The sequence below is a fragment of the Oncorhynchus keta genome, chromosome 27 (genome assembly GCF_023373465.1).
Source record: "Oncorhynchus keta strain PuntledgeMale-10-30-2019 chromosome 27, Oket_V2, whole genome shotgun sequence".
NCBI lineage: Eukaryota > Metazoa > Chordata > Actinopteri > Salmoniformes > Salmonidae > Oncorhynchus > Oncorhynchus keta.
Genome location: NC_068447.1, coordinates 12,192,902 through 12,216,013, shown reverse-complemented (window position 1 = coordinate 12,216,013; position 23,112 = coordinate 12,192,902). Strand labels below are relative to the sequence as shown.

The 23,112-nt window shown below is 44.0% G+C and overlaps 3 protein-coding genes and 1 long non-coding RNA gene across 9 annotated transcripts in view; 1 reads left to right on the top strand and 3 right to left on the bottom strand.

The window, feature by feature from the left end:
• Positions 1–16: 16 nt before the first annotated feature.
• Positions 17–6,464, bottom strand: LOC118359543 (deoxyribonuclease gamma). 2 transcript variants are annotated; one of them, XM_035738050.2, is made up of 10 exons: positions 6,302–6,464; positions 2,910–3,064; positions 2,619–2,707; positions 2,104–2,190; positions 1,781–1,893; positions 1,593–1,705; positions 1,268–1,425; positions 1,027–1,123; positions 668–844; positions 17–223 (listed from the first exon to the last, which is right to left on the bottom strand). In XM_035738050.2, the coding sequence occupies exons 2-9, from the start codon at positions 3,048–3,050 to the stop codon at positions 692–694; spliced, it is 951 nt and encodes a 316-aa protein (XP_035593943.1). In that variant the 5' UTR covers positions 3,051–3,064; positions 6,302–6,464; the 3' UTR covers positions 17–223; positions 668–691. The 2 variants fall into 2 exon arrangements, with proteins under 2 accessions (XP_035593943.1, XP_035593942.1); XM_035738049.2 differs by having other exon boundaries at positions 17–844.
• A 2,656-nt stretch (positions 6,465–9,120) lies between these two features.
• LOC118359542 (sorting nexin-21-like) lies at positions 9,121–12,875 on the top strand. Its single transcript, XM_035738048.2, has 4 exons — positions 9,121–9,325; positions 9,993–10,275; positions 10,643–10,800; positions 10,875–12,875. Exons 2-4 carry the CDS (start codon positions 10,005–10,007, stop codon positions 11,643–11,645), a joined length of 1,200 nt encoding a protein of 399 aa, XP_035593941.1. The 5' UTR covers positions 9,121–9,325; positions 9,993–10,004; the 3' UTR covers positions 11,646–12,875.
• A 75-nt stretch (positions 12,876–12,950) lies between these two features.
• Positions 12,951–23,112, bottom strand: part of LOC118360257 (inositol 1,4,5-trisphosphate receptor type 3-like) — a 75,499-nt gene continuing 65,337 nt past the window's right edge. For 3 of the 5 annotated variants that reach the window (XM_052481675.1, XM_052481678.1, XM_052481676.1), the window contains exons 43-58: positions 22,898–23,008; positions 22,688–22,783; positions 22,451–22,552; positions 22,244–22,327; positions 20,942–21,052; positions 20,596–20,788; positions 20,001–20,120; positions 19,586–19,758; positions 19,259–19,423; positions 18,911–19,100; positions 15,308–15,409; positions 14,995–15,113; positions 14,693–14,858; positions 14,435–14,595; positions 14,104–14,265; positions 12,951–13,650 (exon numbers count right to left, since the gene is read on the bottom strand). In XM_052481675.1, the coding sequence (XP_052337635.1) occupies positions 13,522–13,650; positions 14,104–14,265; positions 14,435–14,595; positions 14,693–14,858; positions 14,995–15,113; positions 15,308–15,409; positions 18,911–19,100; positions 19,259–19,423; positions 19,586–19,758; positions 20,001–20,120; positions 20,596–20,788; positions 20,942–21,052; positions 22,244–22,327; positions 22,451–22,552; positions 22,688–22,783; positions 22,898–23,008 (2,184 nt within the window). In that variant the 3' untranslated portion in view covers positions 12,951–13,521. The remainder of the gene's footprint in view (positions 13,651–14,103; positions 14,266–14,434; positions 14,596–14,692; positions 14,859–14,994; positions 15,114–15,307; positions 15,410–18,910; positions 19,101–19,258; positions 19,424–19,585; positions 19,759–20,000; positions 20,121–20,595; positions 20,789–20,941; positions 21,053–22,243; positions 22,328–22,450; positions 22,553–22,687; positions 22,784–22,897; positions 23,009–23,112) is intronic. The other 2 variants (XR_008082744.1, XM_052481677.1) reach the window with 2 other exon arrangements.
• Positions 15,416–16,500, bottom strand: LOC127912447 (uncharacterized). The gene is made up of 3 exons (XR_008082754.1): positions 15,995–16,500; positions 15,823–15,908; positions 15,416–15,781 (listed from the first exon to the last, which is right to left on the bottom strand). It is a non-coding gene; the product is annotated as an uncharacterized LOC127912447 (long non-coding RNA).

Genomic DNA, 23,112 nt, shown 5'->3' with positions numbered 1-23,112 from the left:
AATGTGGCCTACTTAGTTAAAATCAATTTCGTTTTATTCAAATACTGTGTACAATACATGCATTGAACATTTACAGTGACAATGTAAAAACCACATCACATTAAAAACCTAATTGAATTTGAAATATTACAACCATTAATTTACAAAATAGATGTTACTAAATGCAGAAGTGGTGGCTCTGGGAATCTGTAGCCTTCCATTCAAGATATTTTCTGTCAAATACCTGAAACCACATGTCAGAACAGAGCAAAATTGGGATCAGCAATCCAACACCAGAGCGTATCCATAGAGATGAAATGAGATGAGGGACATTATGCCGTCAATTTGCGTAGTGATAAATGATGCCGTCTCTAAAATGTCTGCAATCTCATGGGGACCAGTCAAAGACTGAATCACTGTTTATTAGAGGAGTGGTTCTCAAAGCTCTCCTCAGGAACCCCCAGTAGATCCATGCTAGCACGTTTAAAACGTAGCAACTAATCATCAACATCTTGATTACATTAATCAGGTGAGCAAGTTCAGGGCTACAGCAAAATAGTGAAGCATCTAGGGGTACCCGTGGACAGGTTTGACAAACCCTTGCATGAGTGAACCAGCTGCTCATTGAAGTTGTATAGATGTCCATACTATTGAATTAGAATGAATTCTACATTTCTATGATCCATACTCTGGAGAAGACCATCAGTCCTCCTCACACCATACTGGTTGAAGGTAAGATGTGCAGGGCGGAGGTGATGACAGAGAGAGCAATTAGCAGGAGAGGCTGAACCGGAGCTTGAAGCTGCCCTGACGATTTAGTCTTCAGCTCCACCTCAATAGGGAAGTGGTCACTCACTTCCAGAACCTGAAATTTGGAGATCAGTTTATTCTGTGTCATGACATCTATGACACAGGAAACAGACATAAAACAGGTGACTTTAGCATGTCTGGGATGTCACATCTTCTCCTGGGGCTTTTTTGAAGACGGATAGGAGTTTGAAAGGCTAAATTAAAATGTTGTTTGTAAACAGGAAAAGGAAGTATTACCCTTTCCTTTGAGAGTTTATACTCATTGGCAATGTTGAAGACCTGGGCTGAATACGGTTTGATGGTCTTCAGGAAACGCTCTCCGTGTACCACAATTCTAAGAAAAAAAACAAAGTGTCCAATAGAGTTGAAGAGTAATATATTATTGGATCCCATCAATACAGATCGTTTATAATCAAAATGCCTTCATTTCAAAGAATATCATTTCGGTGTAACTGAAATTTTTACAATTTCCACCCACCTGTCATAGGCACAGCTGGTAGTATCCCCAACAGTGGTGTCCACCTGGTCCCTGATCAACCAGAAAAATCCAGGTATTGAGAAAAGTCGGATGTTCGCCTTGTCCTGCCGGGTCATGTGCCCACAACCAGCATTGAAGGCTCCAAGGAACATCACGTTCTATGGTACAGAGTGGCATTACATTGGTGAGAGAAGTATGTTCCAAAAGTTCGACTCAAGAATCATGTAGCATGACAGATAACAGTAACTGCATTCGTCTTACCGACACACACTATGAAAAATAAGAACCAAACAGGAAACACCAACGGGTCGTTGTCATGCCTCACCTCAGTATTCCACTTCATTTTGATTTCCTCAAAAACATCGTAGAGCTTGTCAATCTCCTTGATTGCGTCAGAGGCCATAGTGTGCAGAGGGATCAGAGAAAAGTCTCCAATCACTGTTCAGAGGAAGATCATTGGAAGTTATCCAAACAGAACACAATGAATTTCAAATCCTCATGAACTTAACTAACCTGTTTCCTTGGCTTGAAATCTAACAACAAAAGGGTCTCTGGAGAAAACAGCCGCGTTCCCCTCCTTTCTGTCAACGTACTGGTACTGAGCTGTCAACTCTACGGTTTCATTCCTGTGGAGAGGCGGTTACTTATAGCGACATTCGTTTAGGCTTAAAGTCAAGCAGGACGACAACGTTTAACCAGCATGTCGGGCCGAGATTCATTAGGTTAGGACAGGGGAGGCGGCATATTCAGGATCTCAAATGAATGCAAGTCTACGTCACGAGAGTAGCATTTATAAATGAAGAGCTGTAATAAATGTAAACGAACGCTTCACTTACCTGTACAGATAGACGTATTGCTCCTGGTCCTGAGGTGTTCGCCCCAGAACGCCACTGGCAACATATTTATAGTGATAGGCATCATATCTAAGAAGAAATTAACAAAAAGAGGGTTGGTCCATAAATTAAGTGAAAAATTATTTTCTTTATAATCAAAATCACAATTTATTTAAAGTGCATTTAACAAAAGACGCAATACACTTATAGGAAACAATCAAGGAATAGAAAACAATATATATATATGCATCACTGAACGGTGCATGAGGAAGTTCCCTCAAATTGAAATCCAGACCTCTAAGCCAGTTCTACTGCTCCCCCCCCCCCCATCAGGGACTGTTTTAGACCTGGGACACCAGGTGGGTGCAATTAGTCATCAGGAAGAACAGAAAACCCATTAGGCTCCGGACCTCGTAGGGTCAGATTGGAATACGTCTGAGGTAGAGTACTTGTTGCAGTCATAAATAGAGTTCAATGGATTCTCTTTCTATGGTAACAGTATCTAGATGCAACTGTACCTGTTGACTGCTTCCACCAAAGCTTTAGTGGCTTTGCCCTGTGCGTCTTTAACCTCCTGAAGGAGACAGATGTCACAGCGAGACACAATCTGTGGACAATCAACCAACCAGATTAGAACAAGAATGTCTAACAATCACAGAAAGATACCTGGATTATTATAATAAAGTAATTGAGACTGATTTACCCAACAGTATGGAACAATAGTTAAAATGTTTGAGTTTAGTTCCTTCCTGGACCAGTCGTCATGAATAGCAACTGTATGATTGTGTTAAGACGAGGCAGAGTCTCACCCTGGTCAGAGTGTGCATCACCCTGAAGTTGGCTGATTTGGCATCGTCGAAGTTCTGGACATTGAAGGCACAGATCTTGAAGCTTGAACATAGCCCAAAAATACCAAGGAGAATGAGGAGGAGAGGAGAGTGGCAAGTCATGACTGAGCTGCTTGCTGTGAAAGGAAAAGACATGTGAGATTACTGGTCATGCAGGGTTGTTGTTACTACACTGAACGATACATATACACAGTGCAGTCGGAAAGTATTCAGACCCCTTCCCCTTTTCCACATTGTTACAGCCTTATTCGAAAATTCATTTATTTTCTTCAATCTACACAAAATATCCCATAATGACAAAGCAAAAACTGGTTTAGATATTTTTGCAAATGTATTAAAAATTACACAACTTACATAAGTATTTCAGACCCTTTGCTATGAGACTCAATTGAGCTCTGGTGCATCCTGTTTCCATTGATCATCCTTGAGATGTTTCTACAACTTGATTGGATTCCAACCTGTGGTCAATTCAATTGATTGGACATGATTTGGAAAGGCACACGCCTGTCTATATAAGGTCCCACAGTTGACAGTCCATGTCAGAGCAAAAACCAAGCCATGGAGGTCGAAGGAATTATCCACAGAGCTCCGAGACAATTATGTATAGGCACAGATCTGAGGAAGGGTACCAAAACATGTCTGCAGCATTGAAGGTCCCCAAAAACACAGTGGCCTCCATTCTTAAATGGAAGAAGTTTGGAACTACCAAGACTCTTCCTAGAGCTGGCCGCCCAGACAAACTGAGCAAATCGGGGGAGAAGGGCCTTGGTCAGGGCCGTTACAAAGAACCCGATGATCACTGACAGAGCTCCTCTGTGGAGATGGGAGAACCTTCCAGAATGACAACCATCTCCGCAGCACTCCAATCAAGCCTTTATAGGAGAGTGGCCAGACGGTAGCCCCTCCTTAGTAAAAGGCACATTACAGCCTGCTTGGAGTTTGTCAAAGGGCACCTAAAGACTCAGACCATAAGAAACAAGATTCTTGGCATCACGTCTGGAGGAAACCTGGCACCATCCCTACTGTGGAGCATGGTGATGGCAGCATCATGCTGTGGAGATATTTTTCAGCGGAAGGGACAAGGAGACTAGTCAGGATCGATGGAAAGATGAAGTACAGAGAGATCCTTGATGAAAACATGCTCAGAACCTCAGACTGGGGCCAAGGTTCACTTTCCAACAGGACAACAACCCTAAGCACACAGCTAAGACAACACAGGAATGGCTTCGGGACAAGTCTCTGAAAGTCCTTGAGTGGCCCAGTCAGAGCCCGGACTTGAACCCAATCGAACACCTCTGGAGACCTGAAAATAGTTGTGTAGCGGCACCCCACATCCAACCTGACAGAGCTTGAGAGGATCTGGAGAAAAGAACGAGAGAAACTCCAAATACAGGTGTACCAAGCTTGTAGCGTCATACCCAAGAACATGCTGTAATCGCTGCCAAAGGTGTTTCAACAAACTACTGAGTAAAAGGGTCTGAATACTTTTACATCAGTTTATTTTTGTTAAATTTTATATTTTCTAAACCTGTTTTTGCTTAGTCATTATGGGGATTGATGGTGGGGGGGGGAACAATTTAATAAGGCTGTAACGTAACAAAATGTGGAAAATGTGGCAACAATGCCATACTCTTTTTGGACCGGACATCATCAGATATGGCCTACACAGAGAGACAGGGGCACGGTTTCTCTCACTGGGATGTTTTACTCCTGTGAGATACAGTCAGCATATTGCAAATTGAAGGAAAATTATGAAACACATGAAATATACATAAAAATATATTGGGGGAGGGGTCTGGCTTCCCCTTGGCCTCCATGAATCTACCCCACTGCTCCTAGAAAGATATTGCCTGTAACAGTATAATTTTAAACAGTCCCCTCGCCCATACCCGGGCACGAACCAGGGACCTTCTGCACACAACGACAACATTCACCCTCGAAGCATCGTTACCCATCGCTCCACAAGAGCCGCGGCCCTTGCAGAGCAAGGGGAACTAGTACTTCAAGGTCTCAGAGCAAGTGACGTAACCGATTGAAACGCTATTTAGCGCACACCGCTAACTAAGCTAGCCGTTTCACATCCGTTACACACATATTTGGCACATCATTGCACAAGTTAGGCTACACATGTAATATTTTGAGAAATTAGACAGTAGCATACAAGTATGAAAATAGATTTAACATGAAATGTATTTCAATATGAGAGGCCTATAAACTACTGTAGACTCTTAACCCACCTGTTGTGTTCATTTCATTTTAACTAATTCGGTGGTCCCGGTCCAAAATGACCACCCCAAAATAAGCTGATTTATAAATCCATAATAATACATATTAATCACCTAATGCTGTGTGAGAGCTTTTTAAATCAACTTAAGTTCTTGTGAACATTACAAGTTTTTAACTTCCATTTGCTATTTATGGCCTATAGGCCTCACTGACCTGAACTCAAACACATTTTTTAGTTTAAATAAAGCATAATGTATTATTTTTACTATAGACAAATACTCAGATGAGAGTGCTAATTATCACAGACTACTTTGTGTCAAAGTTTATCAAGGACTCTCCTCACCAGCGTCATGATCAAGAGCCTCGCAAACATACAGTACATCGTTTGGTCATTGTGGTGCCACAGAATGAATTGTGAGCAAGGCCTCAAAAAAGCTTTATATACCAGAGCTGCGAGAAAAATTCTATATATTATTGAAACAATGTTAGATTGTGAGAATGACAACAGATGTGGTTTCCATGGAAGCCAAGAAGGGGAGTAAGGTGTGTGCGCGTGCTCAAACACACATGCCTCTGGGAGAGGAAGTGTGTCCATCTGATGAATGTGCCTGAACTCAATTTTATACACTAATTGTAGTCGCACACATTCATTTCTAATGACCGGTCGACCGGGAACACCAAGTGTGTACAAAAATTAAACACCCAAAATGTAACAAATCATCTAAATGTATTTAGGTTAGTGTGGTTAGTTAGATATAAGTCTGAGAATTCAACATTTGTCTAGAAAACATTCACACCAGCGGAAAAGTGATTAGATACAACGCGTTGGGCCTGTAACCGAAAGGTTGCTGGATCGAATCCCCGAGCTGACAAAGTACAAATCTGTAGTTCTGCCCCTGAACAAGGCAGGTAACCCACTGTTCCCCGGTAGGCCGTCATTGTAAGTAAGCATTTTTTCTTACCCGACTTGCGTAGTTAATTATTATATATTTTTATTAAAGCAGTTTCCTCCATGATAGTTTGTACGCAACAACAAAAGCATTGAAGCATAATTACATTTAGAAGCTTTTGGGGAGCAAGGTGAAGATACAATATTTGAACAGAAAGAGTGAATATCATTAGTCTACCTTGTTTGAAGAGAACTTGGTGAGTTCCAGGTACACGGTGTTGAATTAAACTAATCTTTAAACACCTTGACAAAAGTCCCGTCTGGCTACCGCTGGGTGTAGGTCAGGTATCAGTTTTCACCACGCCTTTAACACATCTTCCTGTCAGGTGATGTCCCGATCCGCTTCCTTTTTTTGGTCTTGTAAAACTGGAATCTACCAGTATACCTAGTGCCCAGTAGGAGTAAAATGCGTATTTTTTTAATATATATCTTTTATATATATATATATATATGTAAGTATATGTATATTGAGTCTCTATTTTCCTACCCACATAAAGGATGAAATCAGTGGACAACAGATCAAATTCAAATTACGTTTATTCAACATTCTGACTTGTAAAGGGACTGTTTGGAATTTGTGACCCTATATGTTAGAGAAGAGCGAGGAAGGCGAATTCCACAGAGGGGAAAGAGTGAGCAAACTTCACAGATCTGAGTCAGCCATGGTCACTTCTCAAATATCTTTAAATAAAAAATATAATCATGTAATTCTTACGTGCCAGCTTTACAAAGTCTCAAATAATACTTCTTACATAAACACATATTTTCATGTGGGTGATCAATTAATTTGGGACTTTTAGCCTAAATTACAATAAACACCAATAAAACATATTTGAGAAGTGGCTATGACACCAATCCACCAGACTGTCTAGTAAATCTCCCAAACTATTCAATTGTTCTATTGAGAACATTATAATTTTTCTCCTCAGTGGAAAGCAATCTGAAAATGTAAAAGTCTTATCAGTGCTTTGTAGAAGGCACACATCTATAGATTAAACGTATTTCAAGCAGTTAATGAATCAATATTTATCAAGCATCTCACCCAAACATTCAACTGTCTGCAATGTTATGTTTGCAAGTGTGATTATGGTACAGCTGATGCGTCTGTCTCTCTGCACGTTCCTCTGCCCAGGCAATGCTGACACAGGAGGAAAGCTTGGCATGGGCCCTCAAATCCTGAAAAGGTTCTACAACTGTACCACTGAGAGCATATTGACTGGCTGCATCACTGCTTGGTATGGCAATAGCACCGCCCTCGATCACACAGAGGGTTGTACGGACAACCCAGTACACCACTGGGGCTGAGCCCCCCCCATCCAGGACCTCTATATCAGGCGGTGTGAAAAATGGTCAGACCCCAACCACCCAAGCCATACACTATTTTCTCTGCTGCCGCACAGCAAGAGGCACTGGTGCATCAAGTCTGACAACAACAAGCTCCTGAACAGCATCTATTCCCAAGCAATATAATAAATAGCTAACCTTGTATCTTTATTTACCTTTTATTTCAATATTTGTTTCTATGCACACTGTCACTGTCACTCCAACACACACCCAAACACCCACTCCATCATCTGCTCACTCACACATAATATGCAAAAACATTTATAATGACTCTACACACCCACTCACATACAAGCTGCTGCTACTCTGGTAGCTGCTGCTACTCTGCTACTCTCTAATCTTGTATGCTGTTGCTTAGTCCCCTTACCATATGTAAATATGGTATTGGAAATTACTTTAAAAAAATATTTCCTGTATATAGTATGCTTACTTACTTTGTATATTTCTTATTCCTCGTGTTTTTTCCCAGTGCTTATTGAATTGTTGCATTTTGAGTTTGCAAGAAAGGCATTTCACTGTACTTGTGCATGTGACATTAAATGAAACATTCCTGATCTTACAACACCTGGAACGTTATTTTATGCATCACCTAACCATGCATGTCATATGTTCTGGCAATCCGTTGATGATGCGGCACGCCACCATTGGTTGATGCATGCAACGTCTGAGCAGGGGATGAAGACCTCTGATAGATCATCAAATAGAACATCTCTGGATCCACCCTGATTGATTGATTTTATTTGGCCCTCTGAGCAGAGATTTCAGTTTCAGTGAATAAAGTTGTGGAGGTGCCCATGGGGCTGAAGATTAGAGGTGTCCGTTGAGAGAAAGTCAGGTTGAGGTTGCTATGGTCAGAGTAGTACAGAAAGTGTCGAGCAGTGAAGAGAGTGGTTTCTTGGCATTCATAGCTATGGTTGTCAATTGTACTGCAGGAATGGATCAAAAGTCACAGAAAATAGAGGTTGTGGTGACAGCAACAGAGAAACACTTGGGATTGCGAGGTTTTACTGCAGAACAGATTCAGGGGGTGTTGAGTGGCAGTGTTCTGTCCTCTCAGACCATTGGTCTGGAGCAGTACTTAAGTAAAAAATACTTGAAAGTACTACTTAAGTCGTTTTTTGGGGTATCTGTACTTTACTTTTACTTCACTACATTCCTAAAGAAAATAATGTACTTTTTATTCCATACATTTTCCCTTACACACAAGTACTTCTTACATTTTGACAGGAAAATTGTCAAATTTACACACTTATCAAGAGAACATCCCTGGTCATCCCTACTACCTCTGATCAGGCGGACTCACTAAACACAAATGCTATGTTTGTAAATTATGTCTGAGTGTTGGAGTGTCAATCCGTCAATACATTTGTATTTTTAAATGGCGTCGTCTGGTTTGCTTAATATAAGAAATTTGAAATGGTTTATACTTTTCCTTTTGATACTTAACCCTTGTGTGGTGTTCAGGTCTGTGGGACACATTTCCAAAAATGGTTTTGTGAAGAATATGTAAAAAATAAAAAAATAAAAAAAACATTTTCAGTGAGTGCACACTGTACACAATGTCTTGCGGGAAGCTACACAATGTTATTACAATACATTTTTTAAAATGCTGTATTTTCCCACACTTTTTCCCCCAATTTTGTAGTACCATATCACAAATCAAATAAATGTAGGTACAGTAGGTGGCGGTGAATCTACCTTCAATTGGATGCGATCCGCCAACACAATTCCGAAGAAGAAGACATTCAGGGCCGCATCCAGAGGTCGGACAGACTGTCCTAAATAAGTTTGGGAGAGAGACCGAAGCGGCACAATGCTGATGAAATAAGGCTGGGTGCTTTACGGATCCATCATAACAGTGAGTAAGAGTTACAACTCCATTAACTTAGCTATTTTTTTTTTTTTTTAGCTAGCTAAATAAATTCAAGTAACTAAGTAATTAGCTAACTAAAATAGTTTTTCCTAGCTACAGTAGCATGCTGCCTCGTTGCTATAGCTACGTTAACAAGTTAATGAGTTAAATAAGCTGATTTGACCTGCTAGCTAACGCTATCTATTTGTAGTATTTGTTAACTTCGCTTAGCTACCTAGTTAGATGAAGTTTGGTAATCCTGTTTAGGTAGTCTTGCGAGCTGGCCAATCTATTTTGCATTTGTAACTAGCTAGCTTGTCTGCTACTGTAACTAGGCAGGTGTTCTTTCCCTTCGAGTTAAAGTCGTTGACAATACATTGTGCACGTTGGCGCTCTTGTCTTGGTTGCATACATGTACGTTTTTAGTGTTTTAAACTATCAGACAAACGCAATATTCAAAGAACCGCTAACTAGTTAACTACAATGTTTCCAGTCAAACGTTCTAGCTGGGGGTGTAACGTTAGTCACCTAGTTGACCTGAGCTGTTACCATACGAAATAATGATTTTGATATTTACTATTATAAGATGACTTACACCTACATGGATTTCTTGTAGGTTGTACAATAAAACTTACTATCTGAAATCAAATGTAATGTCAAAACTATTTCCTAGTGGTCTGATGGGATGGCTACTAAGCTATTGGACAGACTCCGACGGACACTGTTCAAAGAAGGAGAAGTAGTTGCTAGGGAGTCAACTGATGTACCAGAGGACAGCTTCCCAGAGAGTTCTGAGTTAGAGGATGACACAGAGTGTCTCTCAGAGAGGCTTGGGGGAACACTCTGCTTCGATGGGGAGAGAGCCATGGAATCAGAAGACCCAGGTGGGGCCTCGGGACCAGACAGTGATTCAGACTTCCTTGGAGAGTCCGTAGAGGATGGATTCAGCAGCACAGGTAATGTAGATCTTTGCAGCAACTAAAATGGGTGACGTTACTCATTTCAGTGCCGGTACTGTTTTATATATAGTTGCAGGAACTTTGCAATCCTTTTTCAGCTAATATTCTGAGGTGCAGGAATGAAAGCAGTAGAATATTTGAGGTTGCTGCTGAGCATCCACAACTGTGATTATGTATGGACAATGATGTACTATTAGGCACAGTCAATTGAAACAGTCTGACCAGAATAACAATAGCATTCATTCCACGGTATCCTGTTTTCTTGAAACTGCAAATTTCCTTGAAGGTTTTTCAGTCTGATCGTTCTCAGTTTAGATGAGTGGTTTTAGGGCAGTCTGAGCTGATGTCTCTCATTGTTCCTCAGACACCAGCCCAGTGGGCCTGTCTCCTGGAGGCTCATCCCTGCTCACATGTCAGCTGCAGGAGCGCTGGAGGAGCTTACAGAGCTGCAGTGTGCCTGAGAAGCTGGTGTTTGAAGTGACTGATGCCAGTGTGGTGCCAGAGAGCTCCTCCAAGTATGTGGTAAGTGTGAAACAGCAGAGATGAAAGTCTATTCCCTGGCTAAGCCTGTGTGTGACATCTCTCCCTCTCCTCAGCTCTACACCATCCATGTAATCCAGTCTGGGATGTTTGACAAAACCCCGGCCGTCATCACCCGGCGATACACCGACTTCGAGCGTCTGCACAGCCGCCTTCGCCGTCGTCACGGGGACCACATGGAGCGTGTCTGTTTCCCCCGCAAGAGGCTGCGCAAGAACTTTGTGGCAGAGACCATCGCCAAGCGGAGCCGGGCGTTTGAGCAGTACCTGGCCCACATGCACTCGCTGGCTGAGCTGCGGCGCTCGCCCACCTTTCTGGAGTTTTTCTACCTGGGTGACCTGCAGGCTGGCCAGATGCTGATGCGTGTGGGCCGTTACCAGGAGGGCCTAGGCCCTCTGCTCAACGGCCTGAGGCTCCAGGAGAAGCTAGGCTGTGAGCAGCAGGGGATACAGCAGCCTCACCACCAGCAGCGCACCCACTGGCTCTTCACCCTGTTGGCCCTGGTGACCTGCTTCCAGGAGCTGGAGCAGCTGGGGGAGGCCCAGGAGTACTGTGACCAAGCCCTGAGGGACCTGGCCCCCTCACAGGAGGCCCTGCAGCAGCACCTCTTTCACCCACTGCTCATCCCTCTCCTCCAGACCAACGTCAGATTGTCGTGGAAGATCTCCAAGGATAAGCGGCGATGGGAGGTGCTGCTACAGGAGATCCAGGACTCTGGGGCTGATGTAGGGAACCAGCCCAGCCTGAAGGAGTACCTGATGAAGGAAAGCCTGGTGGAGAGCGAGGGAAACACTAAGGCCAAGGTCAAACGGGACGACACCACTTAACCCTAAGATAATGGTCCTCCAGTTAGTTATGAGGAATGCACTTCATGTAGCCTTGCAGTGAGGTATTTGGTCTCTTTTGACATGTATTTTCTACAGCAGTCTGGACTGTTAGCCATTCTAATATATACACTCAACTGACCAAGTCATACACAATAAGCAGAAAACAATCACATTGTATAGAATGTCTCTAAAGTTCTAAGTATTCACTTAGCTTTACCTTGTAAATTGAAAACACTAAAGTTATTTCAATCATTATATTTATGATACAGCTGCTTTGTAGCAAATACTAATCTTTTAATTAAACATTGTTTTTCCAGGTCAATATTTCAAGTACTGCTGCTTTTAAAACCTTTTTTCTTTTAATTATGCCATTCAGAATCTTGATGTGAGTGGATGAATAAGTTTTAAGATAAAAAGGATCACAGTTCATTTTGATAAGGGAACAGGGATTTTCAAAGGCACATTTTCCACTGACTAATTTTCTACCTGTTACACGTGGGTGTTATTTGCTTGTTTACACAGTAAAGAATTGAGGGGAAACAATAGATGTCTGAGCTCTCGACAAAGCACTCCTAAATCTGTCAAGGAACTTTAACCAACCTTAGGGAATTGTTAATAGCCCAGATTATTCAGAGAATGTGTTTTATTGATATGCTTTGAGTATGCAGCCTCTGTACCTTTAGATTTGAGTCAGTATAGACTTACATGAGCGAAACTCATGTTAGTCTCCGTTGAGTTCCAATTCTCAGATTTGGTCCCCTTCATATGCCATAAGGGGGAGTGAGAGGGCACAGGGAGGGAGCCAATTCACAGCTGGAAGTGTGTGAGAATGTTTTAGACAAGGTATGATGGAACGGTGTATTTTTGCCACATTAACTGAAATAGGTCCTGTATTACAGAGCACAGTAACCATGCGATTTAAGTGCACAAAAAAAAGGTACCTTCCTACTCTGAAAGAATAGGCTGTAGTTGTCGTACTGTAATTGTTTGAGTGAAAATTCCAAAGGAATGTAAAGACGTTAGCCTAGATTAAAATACTAAGCACTTGCAACAATGCATTTCAAAGTGCCTGCCTTGTTTCTTTTTATATTGTGAACTCTAGCCTTAACTCTGTATACTTAACCAAATCCTATTTTCAGAGGACATCCTCAGTTATTTCCTTTGTCTATGTATTCACTTTTTAATATTATTGGAATATATTTTGTTGAATAAATCTATCCTAAAAATGTAGTGAAGGCTTTTACTCTTTCCATTTGGAAGAAATTTCATACTATTACTGGCATGTTTGTATAGATGTAAACACAGTTTAAAATCAAATACATTTTACTGATGTGCTTTCAGAAGATAACATTCAAGTTTCCATTTCTCTAAGAGGAGCCATTACAATGGAGACATTGACAAGTAGATGTATACCAAACCTCTGCGTGCTTCAGACAAACATTTGGATGCTAGTCATGGCCCTACTGTAGTAATCTGTACATCGTTACTATATTTCTAATATAATGGATGGACGTGTTGCTTCTTGCTTTGCCGTAGTATCACTTTCCAACGTTGTCATCTGAGGTGTGTTTGCGACAGTGCAATGCCATTAATCAGTTGCTCTGATTTACATGGACCAAGAACAGAGATGGATCATGTTCTTTCTCCAGACATTACTGGAAGCGTTGAAGCCTTAAGGACAAACAAATGGAGGGGAATTACAAAGAACCCAACCTCAGTAACTCAGTCTGTCAGCATCAGTCACAACTAAAAACATGTTTAACATGTGATTGATGGTTCTGTCACAGACCGTTGGCTGATCTTGGATAGTATCGATAGGCTTTAGCGGACTCAGTCTTTTGGCAAAGCGTGGTGGCACAGTAAGACAGGACATCAATCAGGGTTTGTTGGACATCGGATGATTTCCTCCAGCAACACTGGGGGACATGCTAGCAGCACCAGCTCCTCCTCCTGACTGGACATCCACAAAGCCCATCCGCTGCCGCCTCTTCCTCTGATCCGTCATCTACACAGGAAACAGTATGTCAGCCAGCCAGGCCAGGGGCATCCTCCTGGAAACACTAGCCTTTATCATGAGGACATCAGTTAACCAAATTGTACTAGTTCTACCATTTTCTTTCTTTAAAATAGATCAGCATCATAGGCATCTTTTATTTTGTCATTATAGTATGCTACTTTCCCTTGATAAGAGATGTGAATAAGTGCATTGTATATTGTTCTGGAGCTGGCCAGCTCCTCAATGTCTCTGACGAGACTAGGGGCTAGATTCTATCCGTACTGCTGAAGAGCCGTGACATCGTTCGATTTGACATTTAAAAAGGTAATTTCCGATTGAGCCGACATGCAGCGTTTTAAACCGTAAATGAATGCTTCGCGAACATGAGGACATTTAATTTTCAATCGCACTATAAAGTGGCTCTTCCGCAATACGGCTTGAATCTCGGCCTGTGTGTTATACCTGCTCTTTGAGCTCTGTTAGCTGTCCTGTGAGTTGGCTGACCACGTTCATAGTGGACGTCAGTCTGTCCTGCAGGTTCCTCATCTCGTTCTGGTCACCGTCTCCATCCGTCACCACCAGGGACATGGCCTGCATGCGGGGGAACCAGTCCAGGTTCTTACTCTGAGACAGACGGGGGGAGGACATGTAGAATCAGTGGCATTGCTCTTCCCTAGCAACAGATGACCCCAGAGACAAAGGTATCCATGTTGTAAACTGGTTTCGGTGAGAGTTATTCTAGAGGTGTTTGTGTTAACCAATTAAAATAGAACTCAACCAGCTATTGCTGTACCTTTATCATGAGGGCCACATAACTCTCTGGTCCAGTGTAGTCCGTCTTGTTCTTCTCGCGAACAAGCACGATGAAATACAGGTAATTCCAGATGTTGTGTTCGAACTTTATGTGCTCCTCAAAAGACACTGTTTTATTGTCGAACTTGTCCCTCTCCAGACCTGCAGGGAGTTTCAGGTTGAATGTTCAGATTGCATAACATGAGATCATAATCACACCATGGTTATTTTTTTGTTCCTTTCACAAAAAAAATCTCACCACAGATGAAGCAGGTGGTCTTGAGGACCTCCTCTTTCTTCTGTTTCTCACTACGCAAGTCAGCGAAGGTGTCGATGATGACACCAAAGATCAAGTTGAGTACGATGATGATGACAATGAAGTAGAAGAGGAGATCGTAGATGACGCGGGCTGTGAACAGTGGCTCCTGCAAGGTACGCAATGACGTCAATTGTTCAAATGTGAATGTAAATGTTGGCTTGTGGAACATGTTGTACTCTGACATGAAGTGATACTGATGGCTTGTAAGTAGGTTAATGTGTGTGGTGGGTCTTCGTTCGTACGTTTTTGGAGGGCCTGCGTAGCACGTCTCCCACCCCGCCACCGTTCCTCAAGCCGTGGTTCAGCACAGTGACAATGCACATGAGCAGAGTGTCACAGGCCCGCTCCGAATTGTTCTCTGCTAAACCGTTAAATTGTTTAGCCATGTACCACTCACACCAGACTTTTTAAAGCACATTTTACAAATCATCCAAAATGTGTTTTATATTATTTAACTTTTATTTCCTATCCAAACCCATCATACGATGAGGGTGACTTAACAATTAAAGGAGCAATAGATGACTTACTAAGTAGAGACAATAAATAGAGACTAACCCTCAGGTTCAGCAGGGAGTCCTGCCTTGGCAGTGCAGCTGACTCCATCTCTACTGCAGGTATTCAGGAAGTCTTGGGATGCCTCCTCATTGCCATGTCGCCCTGCAGAAGATGATCCCAAATTAAATCCCAACCCTACAGTATACCATACACTGAACATAAAGTACTTTTTTAGTTTTTGTAAAAAAAAAACTGATTCGGCTTATCAACCAGCTAATTATTAGAATCAGGTGCGCTAGAGGAGGGTTGGAGTGAAAACCTACAGGAGGGTAGCTCTCCAGGAACAGGGTTGGAGTGTAAACCTACAGGAGGGTAGCTCTCCAGGAACAGGGTTGGAGTGAAAACCTACAGGACGGTAGCTCTCCAGGAACAGGGTTGGAGTGAAAACCTACAGGAGGGTAGCTCTCCAGGAACAGGGTTGGAGTGAAAACCTACAGGAGGGTAGCTCTCCAGGAACAGGGTTGGAGTGAAAACCTACTGGAGGGTAGCTCTCCAGGAACAGGGTTGGAGTGAACCTACAGGAGGGTAGCTCTCCAGGAACAGGGTTGGAGTGAAAACCTACAGGAGGGTAGCTCTCCAGGAACAGGGTTGGAGTGAAAACCTACAGGACGGTAGCTCTCCAGGAACAGGGTTGGAGTGAAAACCTACAGGACGGTAGCTCTCCAGGAACAGGGTTGGAGTGAAAACCTACAGGAGGGTAGCTCTCCAGGAACAGGGTTGGAGTGAAAACCTACAGGAGGGTAGCTCTCCAGGAACAGGGTTGGAGTGAAAACCTACAGGACGGTAGCTCTCCAGGAACCCTGCCATACACTGACCAATGACCATACATGTTTGCTTTTTATCATATGTTATTGTACCGTCCATACGCTGACTGCTAGTAAAGGCTACCTGTCTGATGGTCCAGTAAGGTAATTAGCCTTGCTCAAGCCTTGGCGTGCCATAATGTATCATAGGAGCATGAGCCTATATCCGTTTTCTGTAGCATGAGATAGCTTGATGTACAAGTACACCCCAATTACTTTTCAATACATTTCAAAACAAGTATTAAGAAGTAGTTGAATATTGGAATGTACTTGCAAAAAAACGACTCAAATACACTGACATAAATACACTCCCATGTATTTAATCCAGGTATTTGAAGTACACTACATGTCCAACCTTCCCAAGTTCTCTCACGTCACCCCGCTCCTCCGCTCTCTCCACTGGCTTCCAGTTGAAGCTCGCATCCGCTACAAGACCATGGTGCTCGCCACGGAGCTGTGAGGGGAACCTCAGTATCTCCAGGCTCTGATCAGGCCCTAACCCAAACAAGGGCACTGCGTTCATCCACCTCTGGCCTCCTCGCCTCCCTACCACTGAGGAAGTACAGTTCCCGCTCAGCCCAGTCAAAACTGTTCGCTGCTCTGGCCCCCCAATGGTGGAACAAACTCCCTCACGACGCCAGGACAGCGGAGTCACCACCTTCCGGAGACACCTGAAACCCCACCTCTTCAAGGAATACCTAGGATAGGGTAAGTAAGGGTAAGTAATCCTTCTCACCCCCTAACAAGATTTAGATGCAAGTGGCTGTTCCACTGGTTGTCATAAGGTGTATGCACCAATTTGGTCGCTCTGGATAAGAGCGTCTGCTAAATGACTTAAATGTAAATGTAATGTAAATGTCCAAAAGTATGTGGACATGTGCTCATCGAACATCTTATTCAGAAATCATGGGCATTAACATGGAGTTGGTCCCCCCTTTGCTGCTATAACAGCATCCACTCTCCTGGGAAGGCTTTCCAATAGATGTCGGAACATTGACGTGGTGTCTTGCTTCCATTCAGCCACAAGAGCGTTAGAGAGGTCGGGCGTTTCAATTCATCCCAAAGGTGTTCGATGGGGTTGAGGTCAGGGCTCTGTGCAGGCCAGTCAAGTTCTTCGGCACCGATCTAGACAAACCATTTCTTTATGGACCTCGCTTTGTGCACGGGGACATTGTCATGCTGAAACAGGAAAGGGCCTATCCCCCTACAGCCCCAGATCATTATTCCTCCTCCACCAAACTTTACTTTTGGCACTATGCATTCGGGCAGGCAGTGTTCTACTGGCATCCACCAAACCCAGACTCATCCATCGGACTGCCAGGTGGTGAAGCGTGATTCAACACTCCAGAGAACAAATTTCCACTGTTACAGAGTCCAATGGTGGCGAGCTTTACACCACTCCAGTCGACGCTTGGCATTGCGCATGGTAATCTTAAGCTTGTGTGCGGCTGCTCGGCCATGGAAACCCATTTCATGAAGCTCCAGACAAACAGTTATTGTGCTGCCGTTGCTTCCAGAGGCAGTTTGTAACTCAGTAATGAGTGTTACAACCGAGGACAGATGTTTTTACATGATACAGCACTTTGCGATCCTGTTATGTGAGCTTCTGTGGCCTACCACTTCGCGGCTGAGCCGTTGTTGCTCCTAGACTTTTCCACTTCACAATAACAGCACTTACAGTTGACCAGGGCATCTCTAGCAGGGCAGAAATTTGACGAACTGACTTGTTGGAAAGGTGGCATCCTATGACGGTGCCACATTGAAAGTCACTGAGCTCTTCAGTAAGGCCATTATAATGCCAGTGTTTGTCTATGGAGATTGCATGGCGGTGTTCTCGATTGTATACACCTGCCAGCAACGGTTGTGGCTGAAATAGATGAGTCCACTAATTGGAAGGGGTGTATGTATGTGTAGTGTACTTTCAAATACAATTTGGTTGACTTTGGTTTTAAAAATAAGCATTCAAATACTCAAATAAAAGTACGTGTTTTGGGATGTGTATTTGAAAATACTAAAATACAATGTATTTAAATAACAAAACCAGGTCTGAACTGAATGCTAGTCTATTGCAGGGCCTTATCCCCAGTCTATCTCCTTAATGCTGAGTGCCAAGCAGAGGTGCATCAGGGTCCCATTTCTTGCAGTCTTTGGTATGACTCGGCCGAGGGTGGAACTCCCAATATCAGGGCGGACACTCTAACCACAAGGCAAATGAGTTGGTGATGGTCCAGTAAGTCAGGTGTCTGCGGCACGGTCTGTCTGAGTCTCATGGTCCAGTAAGTCAGGTGTCTGCGGCACGGTCTGTCTGAGTCTCATGGTCCAGTAAGTCAGGTGTCTGCGGCACGGTCTGTCTGAGTCTCATGGTCCAGTAAGTCAGGTGTCTGCGGCACGGTCTGTCTGAGTCTCATGGTCCAGTAAGTCAGGTGTCTGCGGCACGGTCTGTCTGAGTCTCATGGTCCAGTAAGTCAGGTGTCTGCGGCACGGTCTGTCTGAGTCTCATGGTCCAGTAAGTCAGGTGTCTGCGGCACGGTCTGTCTGAGTCTCATGGTCCAGTAAGTCAGGTGTCTGCGGCACGGTCTGTCTGAGGTGTCTGCGGCACGTCTCATGGTCCAGTAAGTCAGGTGTCTGCGGCACGGTCTGTCTGAGTCTCATGGTCCAGTAAGTCAGGTGTCTGCGGCACGGTCTGTCTGAGTCTCATGGTCCAGTAAGTCAGGTGTCTGCGGCACGGTCTGTCTGAGTCTCATGGTCCAGTAAGTCAGGTGTCTGCGGCACGGTCTGTCTGAGTCTCATGGTCCAGTACCTGAGGTTATCTGAGGTAGTGGGTCCACCTCCATGATGAAGTCATTCTTGAGGCAGAGGAAGCCCACGATGGAGAACAGGTAGACCAGGATGATGGCCAGCAGGGCAGTGAGCAGGATGGAGCGCCCATTCCGGGTCACACTCTTTATCACGTTGAACAGCGTCTCCTCTCGGTAGATCAGATCAAACAGCTACACACACACACACAACAAAAAGAGCAAAAACAAATCCTAGGGTGTTTGTGTGTATGTAGATGTGTGTGTACGCTGAATGATGTAATGCCAGGTGATTGGTACTTATTGCCAGTAATATTATTAACATAACGTTGTGAGTCATAAGGGTCACCCACCAGGAAGCTGTAGAACAGCTCGTGGACACAGAGGCCCAGGGTGCTGGTCAGAACGTAGGCCAGGTGATAAAGGAACTCCACGTCCATCACCATTGCACGGTAGCCCATGATAAATGTCCCGTTGTTGCCCACAAAGCTCACCACAAACACTATCTTATTTATCAGCTGTGGAGAGGAACAGATGAACAGTCATTGGATCACCATGTTGTCACTGATATTCAGTTATCGATAAGTTTAACAGAACCCGGCTCTAAGCCTACGAGACCAATCCTAACCTCTAATGTTTCACTTAGTCTCCCAGTTGGAATTAACTCAAGTGAGACTTACATTGAGGGTTCCCAGTAGGATGAGAGTGGGACCGATGCCAAAGTGGTAGATGGAGCGCAGTATAAGGGCCACGGTGAAGGGCCTGAGGCCGTAACCCTGGGAGAACATTCCCATGACAGACAGACCCAGGAAGCCCCAGAACAGCATGGACAGCATTGAGTCGTCTATCGCACCTAGGGGACAGCAATCACAACATGAAACATTTAGTTTCTTTGTCTTCAATAAGTACACAGGATGAGGATTCTGGGAACACACCCACACCAGTGGAGGCTGCTGAGGGGAGGGCAGCTCATACCACTCCATTCCAGCCATTGTTATAAAACATGGTTTTCATATGTTTGGTATCATTCCCTTCCAGACATTATTATGAGCCGTCCTCTCCTCAACAGCCTCCACTGACACACACAAGCCTCACCTTGGCCTGAGTCGTAGGGGTAGAAAAACGCGATGATGAGGTTGATGAAGACGGCCAGGTTAAAGGAGATGCTGCCCCAGGTGCTCATCCTGCGAGAGAACCAAAACAGCACCGGCATACCTGAAACACAAACACCCTTCAGTCCTTCTACACCTGCATTGCTTGCTGTTTGGGGTTTTAGGCTGGGTTTCTGTACAGCACTTTGAGATATCAGCTGATGTACGAAGGGCTATATAAATACATTTGATTTGATTTTATCACGACACAGCATCCGTGTGAGTGAGTGTGTGAGTGTGAGTGTGAGTGTGAGTGAGTGAGTGAGTGAGTGAGTGAGTGAGAGAGTGAGAGAGTGAGAGATTAAAGCCAGTAGAACTTGGACAGCGGCATCAGAAGAGCCAAGCTTATATTTGAATAATTTAGACACTTTTATCCAGAGCGACAGTTAGTGTATTCATCTTAAGATAGCTAGTTGGGACAACCACATATCACAGTCATATTAAGTAGATATTGGCCTCAATAAGTAGTTATCAGCAAAGTCAGTCTTAGTAAGAAAAGATCGGTGCGAGTGTTAGTTCCTGGAATAGTTTTTGCTTACTGCGGAGCTTCTTCTGCCATTCCATCTCGTTGTGGAGGAAGGAGGCCTGCTGGAAGAAGTGTGTGACCTTGCTGCCCTGCTCGTCCTGCTCGGTGGTGTTGAACACACGGAACTTGGACTCCTCCATCAGGAACTCACAGATGGGATGAATGGGGAACACGATCTGCTCCATGCTGCGGTCCTCACGCACAATCTGACCGGAAGACAGACGGACAGGGACAACTTAGGACAGTGGTCTTTTGCAGTCGGTCAGTTCAGTTCAAGTGAACTTCAGACTATTCACAATGAGCAAGCTTGACTACTGTAGTACGGGGTGAATTGAGGGGAGAAGTGTGGCTGTGGAGACCTCTATCTGTGAAGTGTGTTGGTCATAGAACTCCAGTGGGTCCTGCTCCTCGATCTCCAACGGCACCGTAGATTTCAACATCTGAGAGAGAGGTCTGTTGTTCAGGTTCAGCTGCAGGAAGTCAACAGGAGAAACAGGGGTTCAGCTGCAGGAAGTCAGCAGGAGAAACAGAGGTTCAGCTGCAGGAAGTCAACAGGAGAAACAGAGGTTCAGCTGCAGGAAGTCAGCAGGAGAAACAGAGGTTCAGCTACAGGAAGTCAACGGGAGAAACAGAGGTTCAGCTGCAGGAAGTCAGCAGGAGAAACAGAGGTTCAGCTGCAGGAAGTCAGCAGGAGAAACAGAGGTTCAGCTACAGGAAGTCAACGGGAGAAACAGAGGTTCAGCTGCAGGAAGTCAGCAGGAGAAACAGAGGTTCAGCTGCAGGAAGTCAGCAGGAGAAACAGAGGTTCAGCTGCAGGAAGTCAGCAGGAGAAACAGAGGTTCAGCTGCAGGAAGTCAGCAGGAGAAACAGAGGTTCAGCTGCAGGAAGTCAGCAGGAGAAACAGAGGTTCAGCTGCAGGAAGTCAGCAGGAGAAACAGAGGTTCAGCTGCAGGAAGTCAGCAGGAGAAACAGAGGTTCAGCTGCAGGAAGTCAGCAGGAGAAACAGAGGTTCAGCTGCAGGAAGTCAGCAGGAGAAACAGAGTTTCAGCTACAGGAAGTCAACGGGAGAAACTCTCCTGCTCTTTTTGAACCCCAGAAGACTGGAGTAGGACTAACAACATCAGAGAGCATCATTAGTGAATCAAAACATCCTAGCTTTCCCCATTCAGCTTGTGTTTCCATTCTAGATCCACAGCTACTCCTTCCAAGGCATGGTTTATGTTAAACCGTTTCCAGGCATATAAACGAAGTACGGATATGCAAATATCCCCATTTGACGGCATGGTGCTTGCAATGCCAGGATAGTAGGTTTGATTCCCGGTCCCACTCATATGTAAAAAAAAAAAAAAAAATGTTTAAATGTATGCTCAGATGACTAAGATGCTTTGGATAAAAGCGTCTGCTAATTATCTTATTATATTAAAATCCGTTGTTAAACAAAGATTGCAGTGAGTCTGCTACCATTGATGCGAGCAGCTGTAGCATAGACGTAGAGGTAATGTGAAGGGAGGCCGTTCACAGGACAACTTCCTCCAATTAATAAGAAAACCAGATATACTGAAACCTTGTACAAACGAACAGACTTTAAAATAAACACACATTATAAAGGCTACAAAGAATGAACAGACAAACGTGATGAAACGAGAGCGAGAAACACTGACCATAGAGGATATACCCTCCTCTCCTGCTTCGGTCCTCTTTGCAGGTTTCAGCAGATTGAGCAGGATCTTATTGTGCCTCGCCAGCTGACCAAAACATGGCCCACAATCATAAGCATAACAGGTGAACGCATTATTCTCTAACATTAACTAATTACGTTATTAAAGGAGTGCATCAATATACTTCGTTAATCTGAAGAGGACCATTACCTGAAGTGCCAGGATGTAAATGTTGTGGCCGACCTCTTGAGGTGACACCACTCCAACTTCACACTCACTCTCCTGCTGATAGGCTTTCTTTATCACCTCTACCTGGGGGCAGAGTAGAATACTGATGTAGGCTGACGTCTACTGTACAATTCTGTACCGTTCTGTGTGTGGCCGTTTTAGAGGTTAGTTATAAAGAAGAATGAGGAAAAAGAATAAGAGATGGGTCTTTGTTCTGACCAGTTCCCGAGGTCGGAGGTTAAACAGTATCCTTTCTGCATTCTCGTTGTCATGGCGACTCTCCATCAGAGCCAACAGCAGCTTGGATGCGTTGTCCTGGAAACAGGAGAAACAATACCGTCACTGACCATGTCATTTCAGAGGTACGACACAGAGAGGAGTTAGGACACAGAGATCTATATTTATGAAGTAGAACAACAGGAAGTGAACCTTGAGCTGCAGCACCATCTCCATGCGGTAACAACACAGAGGACTGATGTCATTCAGTATGAGGGCTGTGATGATGTCGATGCCGTTGGACTCATGGGCCACTATACAGGTCTACAGAAACAGACAGTTATTATCACAACATGACAAAACATATCTGTGTTATGTATTTAACCTCACAGAACTTTTAATAAACCTAATTTCTGGCGGTATTATCA

What these genes read in the sequence shown, in the direction of transcription:
- LOC118359543 (XM_035738049.2), bottom strand. Translation starts at nt 3,050, where the DNA reads ATGACTTGCCACTCTCCTCTCCTCCTCATTCTCCTTGGTATTTTTGGG. An exon ending in CAATACGTCTATCTGTACAG is followed by an intron (nt 1,894 to 2,103) that starts GTAAGTGAAGCG and finishes GCCTCTCCACAG; the next exon opens with GAATGAAACCGTAGAGTTGA. An exon ending in ACCAGCTGTGCCTATGACAG is followed by an intron (nt 1,124 to 1,267) that starts GTGGGTGGAAAT and finishes TTTTTTTCTTAG; the next exon opens with AATTGTGGTACACGGAGAGC.
- LOC118359542 (XM_035738048.2), top strand. Translation starts at nt 10,005, where the DNA reads ATGGCTACTAAGCTATTGGACAGACTCCGACGGACACTGTTCAAAGAA. An exon ending in GGATGGATTCAGCAGCACAG is followed by an intron (nt 10,276 to 10,642) that starts GTAATGTAGATC and finishes ATTGTTCCTCAG; the next exon opens with ACACCAGCCCAGTGGGCCTG. An exon ending in AGAGCTCCTCCAAGTATGTG is followed by an intron (nt 10,801 to 10,874) that starts GTAAGTGTGAAA and finishes CCCTCTCCTCAG; the next exon opens with CTCTACACCATCCATGTAAT.